This window comes from Vipera ursinii, assembly GCF_947247035.1.
Source record: "Vipera ursinii genome assembly, chromosome: 17".
In the NCBI taxonomy this organism is placed as follows: Eukaryota; Metazoa; Chordata; class Lepidosauria; order Squamata; family Viperidae; genus Vipera; species Vipera ursinii.
The window spans coordinates 2,679,761-2,707,192 of NC_139530.1; the positions used below are offsets into that span (position 1 = coordinate 2,679,761).

General features: G+C 44.8%; 1 protein-coding gene across 1 annotated transcript in view; it reads right to left on the bottom strand.

Annotated features, from left to right (window-relative positions):
* LOC310648107 (1-phosphatidylinositol 4,5-bisphosphate phosphodiesterase eta-2-like) overlaps window positions 1–25,033 on the bottom strand; it is a 106,534-nt gene extending 81,501 nt beyond the window's left edge. The window contains exons 1-4 of the mRNA XM_083375810.1: window positions 24,724–25,033; window positions 24,501–24,606; window positions 20,932–21,008; window positions 20,388–20,681 (exon numbers count right to left, since the gene is read on the bottom strand). Of these exons, the coding sequence (XP_083231936.1) occupies window positions 20,388–20,681; window positions 20,932–20,968 (331 nt within the window). The 5' untranslated portion in view covers window positions 20,969–21,008; window positions 24,501–24,606; window positions 24,724–25,033. The remainder of the gene's footprint in view (window positions 1–20,387; window positions 20,682–20,931; window positions 21,009–24,500; window positions 24,607–24,723) is intronic.
* Window positions 25,034–27,432: the final 2,399 nt, after the last annotated feature.

Sequence of the window (27,432 nt, forward strand, 5' to 3'; positions counted from 1 at the left end):
TATACTGCTCAAAAAAAAATAAAGGGAACACTTAAACAACACAATGTACTGTATTTAATAGTAGGATGTCTTATCTTGCGTTCCCTTTATTTTTTTCAGCAGTGTATATAAAAAAAAAATCTAAGAAGAAAGAGCGCTCGGAGGCATCCGTTCCCTCCATTCTGGTTTAAACCTCTTTGCTTAAAAAATAATAAAAAAGTAAAATAAGAGAAGGCTGTGGGGTAGCCAACCTGAGCGTTGGATTTAAACAAAACGCAAAAAGACAAGTACGCATCACCGAAGTGGGGGGGGGGAAAGCCCAGCTCTTCTTTACGGCAGAACAGAAATTAGATACACCGCAAGCAGCACAACAAGGACACAAAAAAGGGTGGTCGGTATCTCAAAGTGTATTATCTCAAGCTAGAGAAATAACAGTTGGTGACAAAAGAACAAACCTGCAGTCATAATGTGCAAAAAGGGAGGGCGGGGTTCCCAAATAACCTACGGCTGGGCAAACTTCTCAGAGATGGGCCCTCTCCAGACTACAGTTCCCAGAGTTCCTTGCAATGCCCCTAGCTGGCTGGGACGCTCTAGGAATCAAGGCCTACGCACTTGGAGAACAATCCCTGGTTGGGGAAGCTGGTTAAGTAACCAAAGGAACAATGTCTTGGCTGCCCAGAGCCCACTGGAGATGGGCAGGTAATAAACAAACAAACAGACAAACAAATGAAAATAACAAGTTGTGAGATCTGTCAATGCGAACTGATGTGCTTGGCAGCTTTTTTGACCCTGTTGCTTTCTCCTCCCGAAACGCCCTGACCCAAGATCTGCTTCGGATTGGATCTTAGTTACATTTTTGTCGATTTCTCTGGGACGCCCCTCTTTTGATTTGAAGGCGAAACAAATCCCACCGAAAGCAAAATCAAGGAGGCGAAGGCTGGCGCTGAACTTGAGGGAGGCGAGCTCAAGAGGCTGTTTTAAAATGCGGTTTTTACATCTGTACAAAAAAAAAAAAGATCAGGATCTGTTTTTCCTTCTGGTTTTTTTTTTTTTTTTTGGTGCCCGCTTTGCACTAGATCTTCAAAGGGCCAAATCCTGCAGGGTGGAGGGAGGCAGAGCCAAAACAAGGGGGAGGGGGTTCATCTCTGAGAGTCAGCACTGGTCTGCTTTTCAGAGGGGGTTATTTTAACGGGGATGTTTGTCTTCTCAAAACATTGGGGTGGGGGTGTGTCTTCCTTCCTCCTTCACCCACAAAGACCCATCACACTGTCCGGGACTGGCAGATTCCTCTCTGAGTTGCCCAGACTTTGACAACATCTCCAGATAAGAGAGTCATTGTGAAGGAGAGCAAGGGGGAATGTCACAGCCAACGGTACGTTATAAATCCAGATCTGTTTCCAAGGCTTTTTTAAAAAAAATAATAAATAAAATAAAATCTCTCTGCAGACATATTGGGGGTGGAGGGAGGGGGAGGAAAAGTGATCTGGGTGGTCAACATCTCCAATCCTTTGAGCAGTAAGTCGTCCTGAATTTTCTCTCCCTGCAGTAATTTCCCCCCCCCTTCCCCTCTTGATGGGGAAGGCGGTCAGGCGGGGGCAGCTGCAACTCAGCCGCCAGGTGCTTTGGATGCTCATTCACCTGATGCACCGTATAAGCCCTCGCCGGCCAAAAGGCTGGGTGAAATTGCCAAGCGGCGAGGAGGCAGACGTTCCCGAGCCAGCCCTGGAGATGCAGCACTTTCCTGCCATTGTCTCACTTGCACGCAGACCCCACGTACAGAAATGCAGGAAAAAGAAAACTCCGTGATCGTTCGGGCATTAGACAAGGCGAGGAAATGACCCCCCAAAAACCCACACGCACAGCCAACGATACGCTGTGCACAAAGCCTCCTTGTCACCCTGGCTGAGCAAACTGTCCCCACCCCAACTCAAAACAGCACCGACTGCCGCAGTAAATTTGTGGAGGATGCGATCCAACGGCACACGTCTACCCCTCCTTTCCCCAACGCCTCACAGTCACAACGCTAAAGCGTTCTTCCCCCCCTTCTCCTCTCCCCCCCCCCACCCCGCGGATAAAGTTTGGAAGGCACGTTTTTTCATCCGGCACACTTGGAAAGTGTAGCCCAGCCCTGCCCCAAACATGGGGAGAAGTTGCAGCTCTCTCAGTGCCTCCCCCTCCCAATCTTTTTGTTTGTCTGTTTGTTTTAGCACTGCTCTGTTCTTCTCTTGGTGGCCAATGTTATTTAGTAAACCCCTCACACACACACACACACACTCAAAACTTTGCCGATGGGTGGTCAGCACAACAGAGTGTAAGGCAGCCCATATTCAGAACCAATTACCCATCTCTGGCTGAAAGAAAACCTTACCAGTATCTATTGGGAGTGGGGGGGGGAGAGCCAGCTCACATGTTGATACCATGAATAAATCAGCAGAGAAACCAAATGCATGCCTGTACTTTTAAAGATGTGCTCGAATACATATGTAGAGGCGGATGGATGGATGGATGGATGGATGGATGGATGGATGGATGGATGGATGGATGGAAAGACAGACAGACTGGCCTTTCACTGATATCAAGCTTGGGGGGGGGGGTCGGGGGAGGGAGGGAAATAAACAAACATAAAAACCTGCCGGGTCTACTGGCAGCCTTCTGAGTAAACCCATAAGTAAATAAACATAGATGTCAGCAATCCAACACAAGAAAGATTAAATCCACCTACTGTGCTTTTGAGGAAGGACTCCTAACTCCATGTCTTCTCCAAGATCCGGACTTTTTTTTTTTTTGGTGCTCTTGCTCAGTTGCTTAGGTTGGAATATAAATACTCTTGCATGCTCCTCTCTCTCTGTCTGTCTCTCTCTCTCTCTCACTCTCTCTCTCTCTCATTCCCCTGTGCTGGAGCTCGCGAGTCAGAGCTGGCACCGCCTGAGAAGGTAGTTTAAATTTCATCCCATTTATTCAGCTCCGCCACTGAGGGGTTACCAAGCAGAGAGAAGGAAGGAAGGGGTGACTTGGCAAAATCAGTCGGACACTATTTTCTTTCTTTTTCTTTCTTTCTTTCTTTCTTTCTTTCTTTCTTTCTTTCTTTCTTTCTTTCTTTCTTTCTTTCTTTCTTTCTTTCTTTCTTCCTCCTCTGGTGCTGATGAATGCTTGCCAAGTGGAGAGATTCTTCCCCCCCCCTTTCCCCAGTTGGGGATGTGACGCCCCTCCCTGGAAGCTTGAGACCCCCCCAGGGCTCACAGCCTGATGGAGACCCGCAAAGTCCCTAAGCCTTCTAAATGACAGGTGTTAAAAGGGATGCAGGCAATCAGCGGGGGGGGGGGGGTGGAACGAGGATGCGACCATCCAGGCAGGTGAGTTTATAGGTCCCCGGCAGGAGACGGACGCAGGAGGAAGCAGCGGAGCCCAGGACACTGTGAAGAGGTGTAGCCAACTGTGGTCACCGCTTGCAGACTCCGGAAAGACCAGAACTGGAGGCTTAGCAGGACTCTGAAAATGTCATTTAACACCTATCCCAAGACAGGTAGGAGGAATCAAAGCCAGAAAATCCAAAGGTGCTTTTTTTGGAGAGAGGCAGCTGGACTCTCTCGTTTTTCTTTTGAAAACCTTTTGCTTCTCATCCCAGGAGGTCCTTCAGCTGGTGGGGGAATGGAAGGATTTATCTACCTTGCAGACAAGCTGGTCATTTGCATCCTTTTAGAGAGCCGAGGAGGCCGCTTGGAGGCTTGCCTGTCCCCTCGGGTGTGGAGCCTCCTTGGCACCGCTGAAAGGACTGTGCTTTTCCGCCCTGTGTCCCTCCACTGTTCAACCTCCTTCCATTCCCCCACCCTCCAGTCAGAGCTGAAGAAGCCTCCTGGATGGGAAGCCAAACGCCTTCAAAGAAATGCGCTGAAGAAGTGGTTAGGACTTGGGAGGCAGGCAGGACAGCTTCTCAGCCTTAGACCACCAAACGCCTTAGACGGCCCCAAACTCCAGGTTATCAGCCTTCCAATTTTAACAACAACAACAACAACAACGGGGTCAGTTTAGATACAGCGGCAATTTCTCTTCCACCTCTTCTTCATTTTATTAGGAAGAGCAAGATATTTTAAGCCACAGATGCTCAAGAGTAAAAAAAAAAAAAGGTGGCTCTTCTAAAATTACTTTGGATGCCATGTGTTGATTTGGTTTAAACAGACTGATTGCATTCCAGCAATTACTATTGTCTAATATGTTTATTTAAAGAGAGGGTGAGCTTCAGGCATAGATGCAGTCTCTAAAGAGCAGCTTGGGAGATGGGATACCTGCTTCTGACCAGGACCAGGGAGTGGCTTGCCTAATTGCGATGATATTCATTCTCTCCACTCAAACATGCCCTGCAGCTCCAAGATCCTTCCAGGAATGGATTGGGCTGGGGGACTTCAGGCTCCTCCCATTCCGTCAAAGCCCCACCCACCGCCTTGTTTGTTTGTTTTTTTAGCATTGAGAGATGAGAGCTGTCCCCTTTCTCTCTGACCTTGCTCTCCTTCTAGATGGGGGGGGGTCCTCAACCTTGGCAACTTTTAAGACTTGTGGACTTCAACTCCCAGAATGCCTCAGCCAGCTTTATCGGAACCTGGGGCAGAAGCAGGCTGGCGGCGAGGAAAGCTTTTACCGTAGTTCCCACGTTCCCGTTTTTGCCAATCTTAACAATCCATTTATAGCTCGTAGGCTTAAGCTCTTTTTAAGCGCCTATACTACACCCCCAGACCTCTAAAAAAGATTACGAAGGGGTTGAATTAGGCTTTCTTTATTTCATCAGCCACATCTGTTCTCAGGACTCTTGGCTAGGTGTGAAAATTCAGCACAGACAGAAGAAGGATGCGCCCACCAGGCAGACACTTAAGCGTGCTACCTCTCAAGAGGTTTTTAGCCTTGATTGACTGATGGTTCAGAGCATTGCACCCAGCCAGAAATGCTTGATGTCTAAATGCAGCTGAGAGGGCAGGCCAAGCATAACACCGGCGAAAGGAGAAGATAAGCGCATCAGACACATCCCTGCCAAAAAAAAAAAAAAGGTTGACACACCGGAGTCTTGATGGGACGGTACGTTTGACCAGGATTCTGTCGAAAGTCTCGCAAAAGCAAACTCTGCACATTCCAGCCACCCCCTACGCATTTCCAAATTCTCTAGGCAGAGAAGGGAGAAGAAGCCTTTATTTATTTATTTTATTGGATTTGTATACCGCCCTATTCCCGTAGGACTCAGGGCGGCTTACAGGGCAGTTAAAACCACGGATACAAAAAGTTAAAAACAAATAAAACAAATAATTAAATTCAAGCCCCAAGAGTAAATCTAAAACCCAGTTTTAGATTTAGAAGAAGCCTTAAACATCACGGAACTGAAATGAAACAATAGTAATAATAATAATAAAAAAAACTGACGCACACTAAGATCAATTTTCCTCCTTCTGTTTTAACCGGAGGGCGGTTACATAAGGTGGCGTCTGTAATCAGTATGCTTTATCTGGTAAACACAGGTCGGGTAACTACATTAAATGTTTTCTTCTGTGGCTTTAAGTTTTCATTTATTGGCTCCACTTCGGGTAATTACTTTGCAATTATCTTACGCATTCTCATATAAAGCACCAGCGACCGGGTGCTCCCTAGCAGGATGGTGCTTGTCTATTGTGGTTTTTTTAGAGAACGCAAAAAGATAATTACAAAGTGATTAACCGAAGATGAGCCAACAAGATAATTTTAAGTGAGGATTCAATCGGCCCCCAAAATCTATGTCTCTCGTTTTCTAACAGGATCGCTCTTTTTATAGCAACCAGGTGTTTGCTTTGCTGATGCTCCTCGGTGACTTCAGCATCAAAGAGATAAAATAAGTGTCATTTTATAATTGCACCTATTTTTAATATGCTTCCTCTGTTCTAACTTTGAAATAGAGTGGTATGGTAAGGATAAAACTGAACAGTTCTATATTTTGTAGAGCTTTTGACAAAGGATGGTTTTTCCCTCCCCCCCCCCCAGAAAACCACTGCGTTTGCACAACTAGTAAATTGTTCTTTAACCGCTCAGAGAGTGCTGCGAAAGCACAATGGAGCGTTATATAAGTCTAAGCGGTTTTGCTATTTCCCCCTACTTTTATTCAGATCAAAGGCAAACGGTCACCCCATTTTAAAACTTTTTTTTCCCCACTTGGTGAGTTAAATTCTACCCTCGGCCTTCCTTCCTCTTCTCTCTCTGCCCCCCCCCCAAGTTCATTTCAGAGAAGTGATGAATAATACAGAGGATTCCTAAATATACTTTGCTAAACTTCAGAGTGCACCAGATAAATTGCAGCTTAAGCACAGACACGCTAATATATTGCTTGATTAAATGAACGGATAGCAAACCCAGAGAGAAGATCTTCAACCAAAAGCCATCCCTACTTTGCTGCCTTATTAACCAAGATTGAAACACACAGAAGTCGTGTGAATAAGAGACGGAGCAGTAAAATATCACAGGCAACTATCCATAATCACACCCATCTGATGGCTGCCTTATATTTATTTCAAGACCTCTAACACAAACACTGGAGTTGACCCACCTAATTGTCCTATTGCTGTTATCATCCAGAGGTTGTTTGTATCCAATCAAAGTTTACCCTCCTGAAAGTTTAGACTTTGTGCAAAGGAGTGTCTGTGTTATCTGCCAGATAGATAATGGTCTATTCAGAATGGGCTATCAAATTTCTTTGGGTCGTCTCCAGATTAAACATACGGTATCTGGTCCCTCATTGGAAGGTGAATTTTTCGAGACAAAGAGCTCGGCTGCAGATTGAAATGGAAGAAAAAACAGTGGCTGAGAAAAGTCGAATCAGTGGGCCTTTCTCAGCCCAACGAGGTCAAGCTGAAGAAGAGTGGGGCCCCGAGCAGCTGTTGACTCAACTCAACTCCATCTGAGGTCATCTCCAAGCACCAATCCGACCCTTCGCTTGCCACAAACATACAACGTGACTCTTGTTCTCGACTCTTGTGTGCTCAGGAATGTCGAAAATCTCTCGATCCGGTTCGGAGGTTATGGGGAGGACCTGAAAGAGTTTCCCTCTCAAATTTAGAAGGCAGAGTTATTCTCCAGCTGGGGGTCGCTCACTCGCCCAGACTAAGAGGCAGAAACGACCGTGGTGCTCTTTTTTGCACTTCTCCCTGCCCTAACCTCTTCCTCCTCCTCATCCCCCCTGCCTCCACACAGCCTGAAGTACATATAGCCGCGTGTGAGTCCACCTTTGAACGACATCCAGAAATTGCAACTGGGGCAACAGCTAGATTACTCACCGGGTGCCAAGTGCTTGCCGGCCACAATTTAATATCTCTGGGTTGACCTTGAAGGCCCGAAAGGTCTTGGGAGAGCTGGACGATTTGAGGGCCAGCCTCTTCCATTACAGGCCTCTCCAGATTTACTGACTGCAAAAGAAATATAAAAATGCCCTCTCTTTCAAGGGCCAGCCTAGCTGCCTTCCCCTCTCTCATCCTTGAGAAAAGCTGTAAAACCACCATCCTTTTGCTGCTTGATTTGAGCAGGCGTTCGTGTTTTAAACTCTTTGCATTTGCATCCGGTCCTTGAGGATTTGAGCGGCCGAAGTGGTTTGCCATTACCTACTTCTCAGGGCTGATAAAGGGGCTGGCCCAAAGCCACCCATCTGACTTCAGGCCTAGAGTGGGGCTAACAGCTACCACTGTCTAGTCGGGGACTTTAACCAATACTGAGTCTCGGAGGACAGTTACATAAATGAGAAGCCCTTGTTCCTCTCTCACTTTGGTTGTTTTGTTGCCCAAACTACTCAAAATAGCACTGATGCTATTACCTAGTTGGGTAATGAAAGGTCTGCAAGAAAGCAACCAAGCTCAGAGAGCATCGAGGAGCCGTTATTTTAACCCTGAGCTACAAATATTCTCCTTTAAAGCTACACCACTTCACACTTTATTCTTCTTCTAAGCCATATGACAGGTCTTTTTGAAGACAGGAATGAAGCTGGGCTTACCATATTAAGGTTTCCCCCTTTAAAATTCACTCTCCTTTCCTTAAAAAGTGTTAAAATACTTCCTTCCCACGTTACGCTAACCTGAGAACTGTTGTGGGTAGTGGCAGAATTTGCATTTTAGGCGATGCTATGGAATCCTGCATCCCTGGTTAGGTTGCTGATTTTTTTCCTGATTTTTGTTGTCGTTTTTGCCAAACGAAAAGCATCTTTTATTAGCTTTTCTTTCCCCAATTTACCAAATGTTAGATCTCCCTTAACATTCTACCTTTTCTTCTCATACTCTTATTAACTCATTCCTGGAGTCTGTCAAAAGGAGAAGACAAATACTTTCATCCAGTGCCAATTTTTATGTGACTGATTATCTCCGCTGCTTTAATTTGTTCCATCTGGCACTTAAGGTTTGATGATTTATTGATCAGACGCTGTCAGCCACTTTGGGATTGTTTGGAAAAAAGAAAAAAAAAGAGGAGGGGAAAAGGATTAAGCCCCAGGAAGTTGAAAAGAGAAAATAAACTATCGCCCTTCTGATAGAAAAATGGGAAATCATATTTTGAAGACTTGCTTCCTCTTACTCAGACCAAAACAAACCCAGCGGGTGATTTCCTGAGTTTAAATTTTGATTTGAATCTTTGTATTCGTTCTCCTCTGCAGTAGCCTAAACATAAAAAGTGCAATTGACTACAGATTTTCTAAGGTGGAAAGCCCATTAAACTCTCTGCTTAAGAACTCTGGGTTTTCTTAAGGGTTAACAAGGCGCTTATCTGTATCCAAACATTTTGCCGGTCATTTTAAAAAAAAAAACTTGTTCTGTTTTAGCAAATCCAACTTGGGATTCTTTGCAGAAAAATGACCTTCTTTTTTTACCACCCTCACCCCCACCCCAATTTTTCTTTCAGAAATTTAGCACTGGAAGTTTTTACGTTCATTTCTCAGTCCCTTCCAAGAATTTCTGGTTACCATGGTGCACCTCGGATGCGGTTCAGAGTCCCAAATATTTCCACAACGCAAGCAAGATTTCAACACTCACACTAGGAAGAAAGGATGCAACCAACACCCCCCCTCCCCAGTTACGTAGCTACTGAATATTTTTATGGCAAGAGAACCATAAAAATATTTCTGGGAGTCTGCAGGCTGTTAATTAGTTATTTACAATTCCTAAATGCAGTCCTACCTTTCCAAACCTTGGGGGCGGGGGGGGGGAGCAAAGGTAGACTCTAGACAGAAATGAAGGAAAAATGTGGGAGGGAAGAAAATTTATATCACCCCACCCACCCATCCCGAGTGGCATTAGGAACACTAAACCGGAGTGCTTCTCTGGTAGGAATTCTTTTTTGAAATGTTTTTAAGTCAGAAAAAGGCCTTTTGAAGAGAAGCATTATTTCTGTCGCACATTATTTCTGTCGCTAATTGTCTATGCCGATTTAATTATAGCATTTTAAGATACAAGTGAGATCTGGCATTCTAATATCTCAGGGGCTGTCACCAAGAAGAGTGTGTGTGTGTGTGTGTGTGTGTGTGTGTGTGTGTGTTTGTTCCACCTCTTCTCCAAAGCACCTGAGGGCAGGCAGGGCAAGAAGCGACAGATGGAAACTGACCAAGGAGAGAAGCAACTTGGAATTAAGGAGAAATTTCCTGACAGTGAGGACAATAAACCAGTGGAACAGCTTGCCACGAGAAATCGTGGGTGCTCCGTCAATGGAGGTTTTTAAGAAGAGACTTGACAGTCACTTGTCTGAAATGATATGATAAGTCTCTGCTCGAGCTGGGGGTTGGACTAGAAGACCTCCAAGGCCCCTTCCAACTCAGTTATTCTGTCATTCTAGACTAGGCTCATCGTCCTACTTGGCCTGGGATCTTATTAGGTCTTTGGACCTGAGCAATCTTCCAGTGAAACCTCCACGGGGTAGTTGGGAAACGGGCAGACGGGAGATATCCTATAAAGTACGAGCTGGTTAGCCTGCAGAAGTCTGAGGAATACGGGGCCATGTTGCACCTCGACAGCAGAGGGGAAAACCTAATTACAGGCTGTAATATCGGACGTGGCTTCTGAATAACCTGGCCCTGTTTAAGAGGGGGAAAGAACCCTGTCCAATTCTGCGTGATCTAAAAAGACACAAGAAGTTGCGCCACAAACCTCTTAGCAGTAAGAAGGGTGGGGACCGAATATTTCCAGAGCTAGCTCTCCTCACAGATAACAGAAATGGAATTTGTTACCTCAAGCTGTGAAAATGGCACACTTAGGCACGGCCTGAGAAAAACGGTGCAAAGCGTCTACTTATATGCATAGGGTTAGGTTTTGCGTTTTTTGTTTTTGCCAGAGCTATTAAGGCTGCTTTTTCCCCCCAGAAAGCCTTTGCATTCTTTCTGTTTTGCTGATTTTTTTTTCCACAGCCAGGGAGACTTTCTCTTCACCCACCGCTGGGATCCACTGCCCCATATTCTAGGCACACAAGGAAGATTCTTTTGTCAGTCTGGGACCAGCTCCACGTGTGATTTGCTTGAACCCAGAACAACACGGGTGCTTTCGTGGCACCGCTGTGACTTCGTGGGAGCTCTTTCTCTCATTTATTGTAGGGGAAAACCCTACCTTGTTTTCCAGGATTTGGACCCATCAGCAGTTCTCTCAAGGGGAAAGAGAGCTGGATGGCTTTGCAGATCTGTTGCATAAGAATTATTATGATTTTTTTTTGCAAATGAATAGAGGATAAAAGTAAAGATGTAGACTACAATCCATTTATTCCCCATTTCTTTCAGCTGTACGGCAGCTTGGAGCAAGGAAGGGATTAACTGACGTTGCTTGTTCCTGGTTTCCAGGCCAGTTTAGATGGACACTCTTCAAGTTGCTTTTGAGAGTCGGTGTGTGTGTGTGTGTGTGTGTGTGTGTAAGCAATGAGCACAGCCAATGCCTTTTAGTAACCTATCTGATTCACCCGTACGTAGAAGAACGAACGTATCTCTCCTTCTAGTATCAGATCGGTTCTGAGTCATGGGCTGGAGAAGGCTCCATTGTCTCACTGTTGTCATATACTGAATAGAATAGAGCTGGGACCTTGGAGGACTTCTAGTCCAGCCCCCCTGCTTGAGCAGGAGAAACCTATACCATCTTGGACAAGTGATGATTGTGTTTAGATACAGACTCGCTCCGATGCAGAAGTGGGACAGAGGTTCCTCCAAGGAAATGCAGTAAGCCCGGCACTCGTCAAATTCCAGGACGCTGCTGCCCTCTGCAGTCCTCCACAAAGCATGCGTTACGGATGCGTTACGGAAGCGGCGCCTTAAGGGCATCCATCCCTGCAGCAGCATCCGAAAGCTGTGCCCGTCCTCCACACCTCTGAGAATCTGCCAAGACAGTTCGCAAGAACCAGGAATTCTGGAGAAGTGGAGAAGTGGAACAGGCACGCCTCTCCGTAGGTCAAGAAAATGATGGCATGTAAGACCTTCCACTCTTAACTGCAACAGGTCTCCTGCGTGGGGGCAGGTAGAATTTTTCTCAACCCAACCACGAGCATCTGAGGACTTCTGAGCATCCGCAGCTGCCCTGAAAAATCTCTCTCGACTTTCTCCTGCCTTTCGGAATTGGTTCAAGGATTGCAACCGGGAAGGGGGGGGTCTGAAGCCCTGATCTTGCTAAGTTTGGACCTTCGTTGCCTTCCAACCTTCTAGCAAACTGCTGGTGGATAATGGAACAGCAGAGCCGGAAGGGACCTTGGAGGTCTCCTAGTCCAACCCCCTGCTCAAGCAGCAGACCTCACACCATCGCAGTCAAATGGTTGTCCAGTCTCTTCTTAAAAGCCTCCAGTGACGGAGCTCCCACAACTTCTGGTGGCAAGCTGTTCCACTGATTAATTTTTCTTACCGCCAAGAATTCCCCTCCTTGGTTCTAGGTTGAATATCTCCTCTATTAGTTTCCATCTGTTCTCGTCTTGCCTTCCTTTTGGTGCTTCGGAAACTAGGCTGACCCCCTTTCTTGGGAACTGGTGAAGAAAACCTTCTATCTCCTAGGCTGCGACTCATCCATTATGGTCCACCATATCCCACATATAGCCGATGAGGGAGAGAGTTTGTGTAACTTGGTTTGTCACCCTGCCAGACTGTTTTTCAGGATGGAGGGGTGGACGTCATGCCAAAGCCTTGACAGAAATCAACAGATTGTTCCCTACATTCTTAGACTAGCTTTCTTTCCCCCCCAAAAAAAAGTCAATTCAACAGCTCTAGATGATAACAGCTTGTTACCTAGGATACATGGCTATGCAGTATAAGCCACATCTCCGTTTCCAGAAAGAGTTCTTTGATTGCTAAACCAAGGTTGGAAACTGCATTTGATGAGACAGGTTAACTTTAGGTCAGCAGTAACATCCCATTTGATGGGCAACTCACACAGGCTGGCAGCTTATTGCATTAGTTACACGATTTATAATTTATTTATATCAGGAGGCAAGACGGCTCAAAGTGAGATTTTACGAATGCCAAGAGAAATAAAAATGCGAACAAAAAAAAATGCTATTTGATCAGCAGGTGTAAAAACCTCAAAGAACTTGCAACTCAATAAAACCGAATGCGGTTAAGTGGCTCAATTTTCAGGGGTTAATTAGATCTTTTAATTATCAACTGTGATAACTCTTAAAGAGTCCCTGACGATTTGGAGGTATCCAAATGTAAGAAATAACTACGGTAGCGGAATGGGCATGAACGCCTCAAAGGTCTGCAAAGCTTATAGCGTCCGTTGTGTGCCCTTTTTCAAAAAAATTAAATTAAACTAAATTAATACAAAATTTTGAATCCACCTATCTACTCTTGGGCTGCAAAGGGGAACCTGGCAGTAAATAATTTTTCAGGGCAGCTGCTAACGTCCAGCCTCTTAATGGCCCTCCCTTGCAACCAAACAGGTTGTCTACTTCCACGGCAAACACTCATGAGCCAGAGAAACAGGCTGCCTCCGATACTCTTCCTATTTTGTGTGCAATTTTGCAGCAAGTCAACACAGCTAAATATGGGATGTCTCCTTCACCTCCCCCCAGGATACTACTACTCATAAACAAACCATCAAGAGTTTTCACTGGGGTTTTTAAAAGACAGCATAGCAGACAGTGCTATCATTCCCAGACTCGGCAAAGGGCGACCACAAATTGGATGACGCACCTCAAGCGAATGTCTCTGTTTAATCCTGAGTTGCCTAATTTAACTTGTTTTGGGAAACATGGACCCAGGTGACTTTCATCTGCGGACGCACCTCTTCCTTCCGGATTGCTCTGAAATTCCGATCCCGTCTCTGACCCTAATCCTCCTCTCCTCTAATCCCCCTTCCAAGTGGAGGTATTAGCCTAGTTAAGAACAGAATCTATTTCAAAAGGAAGAGGGAAATATGCAGTTACCTGTGCCGGAAAGGCAAGGCCAAGGTATCTTTCCTAGGCGAGATCACAGGGATTGTCCCGCTAGTGTGGATTCGGATGGCAAACCCTTTTCCTCCCGCCCCCCACCCTCCGCCCCCCAACAGAAGGACAAGAGGTTTCCTTAAATGACATTAGAGGATCAGCTGCATGGCACAAACAGAGCACCATTCACTTCTATCGTCCTGATTTTGGGGGAAAAGGATGTTGCGTGACGGAGAAGCCTAGGGAGATTCTCAGTCATCCAGGTCACGGCTGTGCCAAAGACGCTTTTTCCCCAAAGCTTTTTCAGAGCTGAAGAAGCTTCTTGGATGAGAAGCGAAACATCTTCAAAGAGAGAAAATAAAGAGCAGTTGACACGTAAAGAAGCACCTTTGGGACATGACAGAAAAGGTGCATTCTTGGGAAAACTCCCCACCCCCACCCCCAAAGGTAGATCCCTAGTCAATAATAGCCTTCTCTCTGAGATCCGATGGCGTGGGCTGATGTAAGAAATTGGATGGAGAGCCATAATAAAGTGAAATAAAACGTGTGTTACAGAGAAGTTCTCTTTACTCGGGGTAAAATCCCATCGTAAGCTGAGGTTTGGGCCTGCACAAAGTCTCCGCAGCCTGCATTCTTTACCTTGGGGCCGTGGAGAGGAAAGTGCAGAGGCCCACCTGCTCACAGGTGCTCAGATTCTTCAAAGAAAGTGCAGTTTAACTTCCAGGTAGATGGGATGGGGGTGGGTGGGTGGGTAGTGTGGGAACAGAGGGAAACAGAAAGGCACTGTCTGGGAAGAGCAAAAAAGGGAGACACAGTGGAGGACAGGAAGAAATTACTTCCAATGAGACACCAAAAAAAAATATATATGAATAGGAAATGCACCCAGTGTTACAAAAGTGCCATTGAACGGTGGCCAGGCTAGGAGTCTGGCTTGCAAAAATTCAGACTAGATGGCATAAAGATAGATTAAAACTCTCTTTGTTGTTCTGCTCATTTTTTTGGGGAGCTCAAATTCGGGTAGCCAAACAGGGAAACGGTAACAATGCCTTTTGCTTTCTTAACTGACGTTCTTTTTTCTTTGGGTTGCATCTCTGAAGCTCAACTTCTCTCGGTGATGACTAAATGACTTTTGAAGATAGCACTGGAACAGCCAGATGGCTGCACTGAGATGCTGTACTCCAGTCTGTGAGCAGGCAAAAAAAAAAAATCTTTAAAACAAAACAAAACACCACCTTATTTGTATTCTTTCAAAAGAACGCTAAACCATTAAAAAACAACAACAGGTTTAGTTCATTGGGAAGCACCAGCCAAGCATTACGATGAGCTGATGGCTCAGTGGAAACCTGTGTCAAATCGCTCCTGGATCAAAGCTGGGATATGATTGTAGCAGGTGCCACCCCTGACCTGACCTTGTCGTTAATCACGCGGCTGTTGAAGCATGCTAGATTATAACTAAGGGGCTAAAATGTGTCACAGGGAAGAGAGAAAACATTATTTTAGAAGATGGAAAGCGAGAGATAATTGGAAACGGCAGAGATATTTAGATCCCAGGGTAAGGAAGCGCTCCAGAGCAGGTGTGGCTGTGCTCGCCAAACCTGCTGGTGCCTCCTTAAAGAAGCTGCGTCTTTGGGCTACGGAGACACCAACAGGATGTTTACTTCCCTTCCAAAAAGTTCGGTCTGACGTTCCCATGGCTTCAATGGGTATTTGTCCTAAAGGTCCAGCTTCTTTAGGCAGACCACACCAGGGGTCATCTCCTTGCCCGTGTCTGCTCCAAAGCATCTGCTTGGCTTCGGAAGTACAGAGGCACGGAGCATCCCTGCGGAGCTGCCTCCCTCTGGGCTGAGACAAATGAGCCCAGTTACTAGAACCTCGTTTGAGAGACGTGGTCAGCCCTAAAATTCACCCGATAAGGCTCAGCCTTCCTGTCCACCTCTGCATTTGCAGGACCTCTTCATTTCTCACACAGAGAGGATGCTCAGCTGTATCCCTTCCCAGTCAGTTTCCATGGCAACCTTCACTTCAATGGAATATTGTCGGGTTTTAAAGGAACAGAGAAGGGGACTTCAAAACAAGGGATGAGGCAACGTGTGCTCCCAGGCCTCTCCTCCACCGGTGGCCTCATGGTGTTAAGCTGCCCCAGAGGAAGCCTCTTTTTGTGACCGCATAAACCCCCAGCGCCTTCCAACTTTCTTCGGTTTTGCAAAGGTGGATAGTTTGCGGTTTTTCGAGCAGAACCGTATCGCGCCAGCAACTCAAGTGCCCAGGATCAAAAAGTGTTTGGATCTGTGAGGGCATTGCTTATTAAAACAGGGTGGCATGCTAGATGCTCAAGAAGCCAGTTTAATCTATTCCTGTTACTATTTAGCAATTTATACCACGTTGCGGTTTTATTTAGGGAAGAAAAAAAAACAATAAGTGGCTTATGGCTAATACACAGTCGATGGAAACCATATAAATCCTTCCCAGTTACTAAGACTCTATTTCGCTTGATTTCACAACACAACGTGTATCAGTTTCACATCGCAGCTTTTCCTAATGTACACACAACCGCCTCCAGTATAAATAACTTAAGATAAATTCCCAAGGAAAACCTTCCATTTTAAGGTGCGTTTCCCCGAGGTTGCTCTTTGTTGCATTCACCTTCCAACACAACTTTTAAAATGTAGACGCATCATAGGGTGCTCACTTTTCCTAAGGGTACGTTGTTGTTATTATTATTGCTATTTTTTTGAATGCTTCTCTCACAATCTGATTCTTTATGCAGATTTTTTTGTGATTTGGGAGAGAGGGGGTCTAAACATACTTCATATTGCTGCCTGACTTACGACGAAATTAATTTTGCCAGATCTGATTAACCATGACTTACAACCACAACTGGGACCAGAATTTTGATTTCTTAAGCAAGGCGATCGGGAAGCGAATCGGGAAGATTTTATAACCTTTTTTGCCAGTCGTGGACAATCATCTGTTCTCCTAGAAAACCCACAGAAGATTCCTTTCGGAGTCCTAATTTCAACGTACAACTCCCCACTTCAACGACGGCGTTGAACGCGACCTCATTAGGACACTACCCTATTGAACCAAGGGTAGGGTAAAAAAAAAAAATTCTAAAGCAACTTCAGCTTAAACTAAGACCCAGGTGGGTTCTGGTCTGTTGGGAGCTTCAGGCTGTGTCTGTTAGGAAGCAGTCTTTATGCCACCGGCTTCTATAAGTTGTGTCAATGCTTCTTTCTTAAGTGTGTACAGGACCTCAATAAAGAAAGGTTAGCCGCCATAAAAATGCTGCACAGATTAAAGTTGCTGGATCGTAACAAGAGCGTTCCTCCCTTCGCATGTGGCCAAGCGCCCCGTTCGGGCCTGGATATGTATGTCTAACCAGAACCAGCCAGTTTCTGGGGTCATAGTAACAGGGCAACTCCGAAAGTTAAGTTAGGTATGTCTCCCAAACCTGACAGAACAATACGCTATTACGGCCTACTGGGATCGGCAGCCACGCTAGACGAGAAAATTATTGGATAAATCCTTCAGCTGCGCAAATAATTTTTTTTCTTATTGCTCACTTTGTTATTTGCCAGCCAGGATTCTTTGCCAAGCCCAGCCGAGTCTATCGGGAAACAAGAACGTAGAAGAAAACCAAACCTTGAACTATCAACCAGAGATTCCCAGCTATTAAGAAGTGTGAGACTTAAAAAAACAAAACAACATTGCAACTTATTTACCGCTGACAAGTTCCGTGGGTTTTTCCTTGGTCTCCAAATCTGGGTCGAATTATACCATTATTCCACCTTCACTGTCCCTGGAGGCCACAAGCATCTTCTCGGTCTCACTCGCCTAGTCGGTTGTGAGGAACGCAAGAGCAGGTCCCTTGCGTTGAAGGTTATAGCAAGCTGACCTCTCCACAACCGTAGACTCTGTTTTGCTTTTTTTTTTTTTAAAGAGTCTCCTTCTGACCGTCCAACTCCTATACCTTTGGGAAGGTTGTATAAAGAGGATTTTGAAGTTCCCGTCAATATTTTAGGCAGAAACTAAAATGTCTGCTCCATTTCTGACTCCTTAGAATAGAATCGGACGACAGAGTTGGAAGGGACCTTGGAGGTCTTCTAGTCCAACCCCCCTGCTCAACCAGGAGGGCCTATGCTGTCCCTTTGTGCGCTTTCTGACTCCTTCGAAACGTTCAGGGATGATGTCACGGGTTACACGAAGGAAAAGTCTGGGCTGCTCTAAGTTTAGAAAGTGCCTGCTCCCAGGTCTTTATTTTCTTGTATCCTAGCCTTTTATTAAAATCATCCTGTCCGGTTCGTCAACTTTCTTATTTCATCCCGTCTCCAAAGTCTGGTTAACCATCAGACTTCAAAATGAGATTCAGCACCCATGAGGCTATCTGCCCAAGCAACATGGTTATTTCCTGCTCAGGGTCTCCATTTTACATAACCGAAACCAAGCAACAGACTTGGTACAGGGTGGCCAAATCAGAGAATTCTATTCACTGAGCTACCAAATATATATATATATATTAAAAAATTACAGACAGTGGGGGAAATATCTGGCTAAAATCACCGCATAGAGCTATGGATTATACAGATTTACCTGAGTGTAAACGCCAATATAAATTGAATAAATATACCTGGGTATAGCATTATATTATAAAGTTATGCATTGTAAAACCAATGCTTGAAGTTTGGCTTGCAGAAGGCAATAAAAACGCAATGTTTAGGAGAAGCAAGTTAAGAACCGTCAGATGTGAGCAGCTGTGAAAGTACAGTAAATAACCCTCCGGTAAAATCAGAATATCCTTGCTGAGTTAGGCCTAAAGTCTACATAATGTGTAAATCTACATCCAGAGACCAACCAGATTCCAGTTATGTACGGGTCTAACCATACCTTCCTAGTTACTAGTTTTTAGGGACCATGATGAGTATCCAGGGATAGCTTTATCTACCATGAAAAATATTGCTTTAAGGGTTTCCGTGGAGCATGACAAGATATATAGAGAAAGAAAGCTGTCCAATACGGAGATTTATTTTCTAGAAGTTACTTTAGCAAAAAAGGTGGCGAAGGAGCTAACTGGAGCAAGATGGGAGAGAATATAACAAGGAAGCACAGCCAAAATGCAGACCTTAATGTTTTCTAATGTCATAATATATAACGTCCAAAACTATACAGTATAGATTAACGGGATATTAGTAATACATCCTTTCCCATGTTCCAGGGACAAAATATGCTGTATAGAACCAAAATGGCATTGTATACACGTGAGGGGAAGATTTATTTCCTTTTTACTGCGTTTTCGTCTTAATTTCCCCCCCCCCTCAAGCTTTCCCTTACGTTGAGACAGGCCTGCAAAGTGTGCGAGGCTAAGAGTCACCCAGGGGTATCATGTTGAGATTTTGAAGAGAAAGAAGAATCGAAGGGAGGGATGTGAAAGATTAAATAAATAAAAAAGGATGTTTATACGTTATTGTTGCCTTAAAAAAAAGTAAGGCAGCAATCAATTTAAATCCACCGACTGCAGATTTTACTCTATGAATTCTGACCGCAAGAAGAACCGCGGGAAAGCAGATGAAGGGAAAATGGGATGGAGTATTCTGGAACGGGTTACAACTAACTTCAATGATTAATGTTGGCTGGTTGTTGGCTCATATACCACTTATTTAGCCCTAAAAAAGTAGATGATGATGATGATGATGAAACTAATTATAAATACGTAACTCACAGCACACACCGGCACACCTAAAAACCAGGAGCAAGGTGGAATTCCTCACAAGAAAATTAAAGAGCCAAAGGGAAAAATGTTAGTCACATTAGAGCAAAACTTAGAAAAAGCAACAGATACCGCTCAAAAATTAAAAACAGCCCTAAGGGATAGCTGAAGTAGCTGACCTTCTTCATGCTAAGTGACACCACTGGGAAAGTTCTGCTTAATGTCCCAGGCAACGTATCACCTGGATGTTATACGTGACAGAGATGAATAGTCCTGAGCGTGCATGAAAAATATCTCCTGTGCAATTTTATATCCTGCACAGAGTATAAGCTTCTTTGACCTACCTCTAAGCTTGCAGAATCTCTTGAGGAAGCACTGATAAATTACGGGCTGCTGAGAAATAACAGGAGGAAGCCATTCTGTTCCACTCACCGGGGGTTTTTTTGGATGCAGTCCTACACCCCAGGAACTCAAGAGCCCACCCTGGAATGCAAGAACTTGGGGCTCTTGATCCATAGATACAGGTAGCCCTCCACTTACGGTCGCAATTCAGCCCAAAATGGTCTGTGGTTAAATCAGACAGTTGCCAAGTGAATTTTGCTCCAGTTGATGACCTTTTTTGATGACCTCAAAGGTCCCCTCCAATTATTATTATTATTATTATTATTATTATTATTATTATTATTATTATTATTATTATTATTATTATTATTACAGCTGTTGAATGAATGAACCTTTATTGTCAAAGTACAACCGTGTATACATCGAGATTGGTTGAGCGTCCCTTCGTACCCCCACCCCCAACTTATAGTGACACAAACCCTCCATCTTATTACACTATGTGAGCTAACTGCACAACGCACCGGCCTCGTGCAAGTCAATCATGCATAAAGTTTATAAAATTATTTCCCTTTCAAAAGCGTAACACCCCATGGATAGAAGCTGTTCTTCAGCCTGTTGGTACGGCTGGCTATACTCCTGTATCTCCTACCCGATGGTAGGAGAGTAAAGAGGTACCGTCCAGGGTGTGAGTCGTCCCTGAGAATTTTCCTCACTCTTCCGGTTGTTCACCTATTTGAATCCCATCCCTGGTCTAAAGTCACCTTTTTTCCCCAGCGATGTTGTAACTTCAAATGGTCCCTAAACGAACGGTTGTAAGTCGAGGGCTACCTGTATTCCCAGAAACCTAAAAGGGTCAACCTGTTATCTTGGCTGCCCCCATATGGAAGTTTTTTTTAAAAAAAAAAGCAAACTGAAATGCTTCAACATGTTTTCCTCACTGCAGATTTTTTAAAAAAACAAACAAAAAAAACAGTAATATGTGTGTAATATCAAATCAATTTACCTATCGTAATGACGTTTGTGGAAAGGAAGGAGTGGCGATGCACATCCTTTTCGTGCGAGAGGCCACCTGGTTGTCCCAAATCAGGAAACATGACTTCCAAAGTCGCCACACGCCACAGCTGAAGATTTTCTGCCTCTTTGCAAAACGGATGCATTTGAAGAAGGATCTTCGGTTCTGCCAATCTTATGTCACCGTCAGAAGGAAGGCTGTTGTTTGCGCCATATTTATCTAGTGCTTTTCCTTCGGGCTGATAACAGCTGCCCAGGTCATCAAGAGAAAAATCGTTTCTCTGATCTGTTAAAAAAAAAGTCTTCAATAATTCAAGGTATGGGATTCAGACTCCAAAGTACACGTTCTGCCCCTGGGTTAAGTTGCCTTTGTGCAGTTTCCATTCAACGTCTGGATTTTAACGTCTCTTTTCTTTTTGGCAAAAAGACTGCTTAGGTATTCCAAGGGATCCGATCGGTTAGTGCCATGGTCACACAGTCCGTGTGTCAGGAAAAGTACCAGACCCCGTGGCGAATAAAGTTCACATCTATATTACCTTTTAAAGCAGGAAAGCTTCTGTCATTCTGTTGCATTGGTGTTCACTGGGTATTTCTTTGTGAGTTGGTAAAACAGCTGAGGAGAAAAACAACAGAAGATTAGCACACACTTTCTTCTTCGGTCCTATGACATTCAGCAGAAAGCATGAAAAATACTTATTTTGACAGCTTCTACAGCAATTGAGATTAAAGCCGTGATTTTGCTGTCTTCATCATGAGAACTTTTGGTCTAACTTTTTTTCAGCCTGCTTATTTGGTGAACTTATGTAATTACTTGATTTGTTATTCAAACTTCCGAGCTGGTTTAGAAGGAAAAGCTTATCAGAATTGATTCAGAGGCACATCTAATCTTACTCAACCATTCAGTCTGGTTACTTGATTTAATGACTCGAGTGAATCACTTGTAAAGTGAGCCAATGAATTCACTTTTAAAATGATTCACTTTTAAAACTGAATCTCTGAGATGAAGACTCATGTATTTCTTCTTGCCATCCGATCAAGGCAGCTGCTTTTAATTATGATCGTCTTCTCCACCTTAATTATGATATGGTGGTGGTTCTTTCCAACCAACCCTCCTTTGCAAACCTCGGGGAACACGCTCCCATGCCAGTTCCAAAATAAATTATCGGAATGTATAATCAAGCAAGAAAACTGACATTTAAAAGAACACAGAATTCTTCCCGGGCCTAAAATTATAAAGCTGGAGGATAAGGAAGTCAGAGGGAAGATTGTGTTTACTTGACTTCATCAAAACTCAAACGATGGCAGTGGCAGGATTCCACCCTAACTTGCAGAGGCTCCCAGAGGCATCAATCACTAGGTTAAAAAAAAAATGGAGATGCTAGGTCAAAAATGTTTTCAAAGAAATGTTATGCTAAGCTGGCATCACTTCTGTTTCTGCCATCACAACCCAGCATTGACTAGAAAATTAATTAAATCATAAAAACATAAAAATTTTAAAATAATCTAGATGCAAACTGAACACTCTTCTCAGAAACGGAGCCAGGTACCCCACTAACTATTCGTGGGGTTATTTTTAAAGCAATTGTGTTCTGAAATGAACACCTGACCCCATTTCTTTTTGAAAATGCTTTCTGAGCATTTCAGTGGCTGTTTTGTTTGGAGCAGCACTCCTGGGGGCAAAGAGCAGCTGAGAAAGAGGGGAGGAAACTGCAGGTAAGAAATATTATAATATCCGCATTGCATTGGAACACGTACCTGCACCAACATTGGTCTATAAAATAGATTTAAAAGCTGGCTGATTCTTAATTTTTTCTGCTTTGCCTACCTGTGTAAGCATTATTCTGTTTTATTTTTTCTTTTGCCAGCCAGCAAAATATCTTTATTCCTTTCTCTATTTCGCAACTCAGCCCATTACATGTTTTATAGGCCACAGTTACAGTTATACTTATCTGTCCATATAATTTTAGTTATCCATCAGGGGATAACTAAACGGGAGGCAATGGTTTGCATGGTTTGGAAAAACAGGAGCTTTAGAGCAAAGCAATGTAAGGTTTAATATGCGCCTTTCAACAATTTCAGACTTACTTCCCTGCTTAGATACTAGCCTTCTGGCAGTTGCAAAGGCAATATTAAATATTTGTTGGTCTGATCCACAGAAATGATTCTTTTTGCAGTCAAGAGGTTAGAACAATACACAGACAGGGAAATACATATTTTCTTCTTAATGTTCTTCCCACAAGTGCAGGATCTGCTTTTTCCAGATCAACCAACTGTTGATGCGTTGGTTGCGACAGGAACTGACCCATCAGCTTGTCACCTAACAGAGAGTGACTGATCCAAAGTCACCCAGCCAGCTTTTCTCCTGTTTCTCTTCTCCGACTCCCAATTCGGACAATCCCCAATCAGCTAGCCAGGGGTAGGCAACCTTGGCTCTTTTATGACTCGTGGACTTCAACTCCCAGAATTCCTGAGCCGGCAGAGCTGGCGCGTGACGATAAAAACTCTGCTCGTGTTTCTCTTTTCTCAAAGCTCGTGCTACACACACCGCACCTTGTGGCAGTTGGTGGCTGCTTTCGCTGACCAAGCAACGTTCCCCACGCCCAGTTCCGCAAACCCAAGAATCAACCTAAGCCAAGGAACGAACATCAGCTGCCCAACAGCCTCTTTTGCACTCAGGTGGAGCGTGAAAGGGGACACCTGTATTACCTGTGACTCTGTTTGGCAAGGAGCTTTGTGGACAAGAGGCAGCTGCTGCCTATTCAGCCGTGCAAAGGAAAAAAGCGAAAAAAGCGGAAGGAATCAAAAGACCCAGATGAAAGGGCTTGGAAAGTGAACCAGGGAAAGTTGAGGATAAACATGGAAGGATGTCCTGACAACAGCAGCATTCGAGGCTAGGGAGGTTTGTGGGATAGTAGACAGACTTTGAAGGGAATAAAAGGCAGCAGGGAATTCCATAAAGCCAACCGTATTAATTTATGTGGAGGTGTATTTATGCATGTATGTATAAATCAAGGCAAGGGCAGAAAAGAGGACGCCGGAATCTGTTACCCCAAAAACTAATGGGTGGGGGCTAGGACCAAAATTATTACATCTCTTTCCAATTCGCCCACGCTGGCGTGTTATTAAAATTAAGAAAATGAAATTACTCTGGCCATGTACTTAAAGTAATTTCCCTCTCCCTTCCACAGTAAACAGTATATTTTGACAGTAATTTAGGGAATTGTCTGGGCTTATGCCTTTCTGCCTCCACAGATCACATGCGTGATTTTATTTATCTTCCTTGCCTGCTTCCTTCTGAGCTAAAGAGCTCAGCCTGCCATCACCTCTCTTTCTAGGGTTGACAGTCTGTCGCGTTTTAAAAGACTATTATGACCTTACTCGGTGAAAACGTAACAAACTATTACTTTGGAAAAAACACCATCTTGGCAAACATCAAAGAGCAGAACAATAAAAACACCACGGAACACAACACAAACACTTTAAACCATTCAGCTAAGGCACCTTTCCTGAAAAACCTCAGTTCATGGAAAAGTCAGAGAGTTTCCTTGAGGGTGCCTTTCCGGGCAAAAGACCTGAATTCGAAAGAGGGCCGAGTCAGGCCTGCAATGGGAGAGATTTCCAGATTTAAACCACGACAAGAGCCCCCCACCTGGTCCGAACCCCGAATCCCACAGCGAGAGAGGTATCCGACAAGGAAAAGTCAAAATGCCTCAAGAGACTGAAGTGAGTTGCCCAAGTCTCCTCCTGCACTTTTCACCTTCACAAATATCCTGCGAGGTAGGCTGCCGAAAGAGATAAATGGGGCAAGTCCAGACAGGGTGCTTGGGAGCTTAAGCGGCTCCCCCGAATCTGGGATTTCTTGAATGGATCCCTTATACAGATCCTCTCAGGTTCAGAAGCATAATTGCTGTGATTGAAGTTCTCAACCTGCAGACTCGAGGTAACTGCCCCGTTCTTGTGAACCTTATACAGAAAGTCTGCCTTCCCCCCAACCTAGAAGCGTACTGCCTTTTTTTTTTCATTTTTCTTCCTGCTGGACCCCTTAAAATTTAAAAAAATTAAAAGCTCATCGGGAAGCTGGGCCAAGCAAAGCCTGCCGTCTTACCTCATCTCAATCTTGCTGGCTCTTCCTTGGGTTTCCACGCTCTCCCAAGAGCGACAATACTTCCAAAGGGCTGGCTTCTCGGAAGAAGGCAGGCCTGACCTCTCCCCTGCAGAGGAAGGAGGTAACAGGTTTAAAACAAAAGGTTCCCCAGCCCGGCCCGAGGAGTTCCTCCCGTTGGAGCTAAGTGAACGGGGCACCCAAAGCGGCTGTGTTGAAAACTCACCTTACCTAAGCAAGAAACAGCATGCGTGAAATACTGAACGGACGACATAGATCTCAGTGGGATGCTGTTTTCTTGCTCTCCTTTGCTAGCAGAGCCAGAGCAAAGGAAGGGAGAAAGAGAGACAGAGAGAGAGACACACAGAGAGAGAGACAGAGACAGAGAGATGGCAAATGCTGTTGCAACTTTAGAAGCTGCAGAACTGTTCTTGTAAGAGCTTGTTGGAAGTTGCCCAACTCGCTTTGGCTTCAAAGCCAGGAAGAAGACTTCGTACTACAAAACCAAGGAGTCTGAGAAGGAGGGAGGGAGGGAGGGAGCGTACCTCAAGTCCCCCACTCTGCTTCCCCACTCTTCCTCCGGACAGCTGCAACGTCTCGCCTTCCCCCCCCCCCCCCCCGCACTTGCCTGCCCAGTTTCTCTCCCTGTGCAGGGCTCTCCAAAAGGCCCGCCCCTCCCACGCACGCTTTACATAATGACGGCCCGGAGATTACAAGGCGACTCTTTAGCCTCCTTCTCCCAGCTCCAAGGTAACAAGTTCAAAGGGAGGAGGAGGAGGAGGAGGAGGAGGAGGCCAAAGGCAAAGTGGCGGGGAAGCCCGCCGGCCTAAGATGGACTTCGTCAGCGGGGGTTGTTTTGTTGTTTTTTTTAAAAAAAGGAAGGGAACTCGTTCATCAGGTTGGAAAAGAGAGAAGAAAAATGTTTGTTGCTGAGTTTCCACACTCCCGCTCTTCCTGCACAGGCCGATGAGAGGAAAAGGTGTGTGTGTTCAGTTAACGTACCTGCCTGCCGTGCAGGGCAGGTTCGGTTAATCATTAGCCAGCGAGTCGGCTGGATCTCTTCTGCCTTCCCAGATGCCTCGTCCTGAACGTGTCTGGGGCAGGTAACGACCACAGCCCCCAAACCTGTCCTGGGAAAGAGAGGAGAGGATGCAATCGGATCTCCTGCCTTAGGCAGGGGGTTGGACTAGAAGACCTCCAAGGTCCCTTCCAGCCCTAGGATTCTATGATTCAACCCCAAGCTTTAATCTCTATGTATCTATGATCCATATAAAAGATACCTTAGGTAGGTCTGATCAGACGCCGCGGGCTGGACCCCAGTTGTGATAACCACTGGCCAGCACAGCCAACGGGCTGTCGTGATGGGAATTTTTTATTTTATTTTATTTTAATTCCATTTATATCCCGCCCTTCTCCGAAGACTCAGGGCGGCTTACAAGCTTAGCAGTAATTATAATAGCAATTATAATACTACAATGTAAATGTCTCAACCCGTAATGGGTGTAAGCCGCCCAGAGTCCCCCTGGATGCCATAAATAGTTCATAAGGCATATAAATAAATAATAAAAGTCTAGATGAGGTACCAAGTCTGAGAAACCTGCCATCCTAAAATCGGATTTCATTTATGCATTTCATGGGATGGCAAAGCACGTGCCATCCAAGCTTCAGTGGAACGCAACAGACTTAACAGCACCAAGAAAACCTGGGGGGGTGGGGGGAGAATGAAAAACCTCATTCAGGCCTGCCCACTTCAATCCTCTGCACACACACACACACACACACACACACACACACACGTACACACAAGGTTTGGAAGTTACCATCTGTTCAATCAGATGCACAGCCTTAAATCTGTGATGGCTGGCCAACCTGTGCAGGAGACTGGACTTTCAGCCGTAGACCTAAGCTCAACAGCACGTACCTAAACTGATTAAAAAATGTATTTTTCTCAATATTATTTTCTCAAGAAATAACTCATGCAAGTGGAATGGATGGAAGGAATATTCAATCAAAAGTCCTCCTCCTCCTCCTGAGCTAATTTCACCATCTAGAAATAGGAAGATCAAGTTCCAGACACAACTGTGGATCCAGCCAATTTTTTTTGTAATCTTAATCTACTCCCAGTTCAATAAAGCTTACAGCTCGTTAAGAGTTTGGCAAGGCTAACCCTACCGTAATAAATTGGTTCTTACACTGTGCATCTGTCAATCCACGAGAGAGAGAGAGAGAGAGAGAGAGAGAGAGAGAGAGAGCGCTCTATCAGCTTCAGTTTCTCTGGCTTTCTGATTTTTCCAGTCTTCAATTGCATTCCCTTTCACCCAGTTTTCACATCTGGTTGCGCATTTTTAAGGCCGCACAAAAATGTGTCTGCCTTCGGAGCACGGTTTTAATAGGCCCACTTTTTGCAAACAACTTTCTTGAAGATGTTACCCTCTTGGGTTTCGATGTGTGCACTAACATGTTATGGGGGTGTTACATTTTTCTCCGACTTAAAAGCTCTTTTGTACACATCTTTTTTCGTTTGGGATGCTGAGCTACCAAAAGTTCCACATCTCAAAATGCCCCTTTGTGTTCACATCTTGGTTCCGAGGAGAAGGAGGGGAAAAAAAATAAGCTGGAAAATTCATACGCTCCGCTGAAAAAAACCTCCGTCCGTCAACCTGGAGTTCCCCATCTTTGATTCCGGTTTGATGACCTACCCCCATCACATAGCCACAGCACAAAACTAAGTCAAAATCAACCAAAGCACCCTTAAGGCCTACTCCCACGTAGGAAGCGGGGTGCAGCCACAATTGCAGGCTGCAAAAATCTTGACAATGATTAGACGGCAGACAAAAGACAACTTAAACTCCGCTGCCGTTTAGAAACGACCTGGAAGTTTTGCAGCTCTGGTCAAATCACGTTAATTACCATTGTCGAATTTTTCACTTCACTG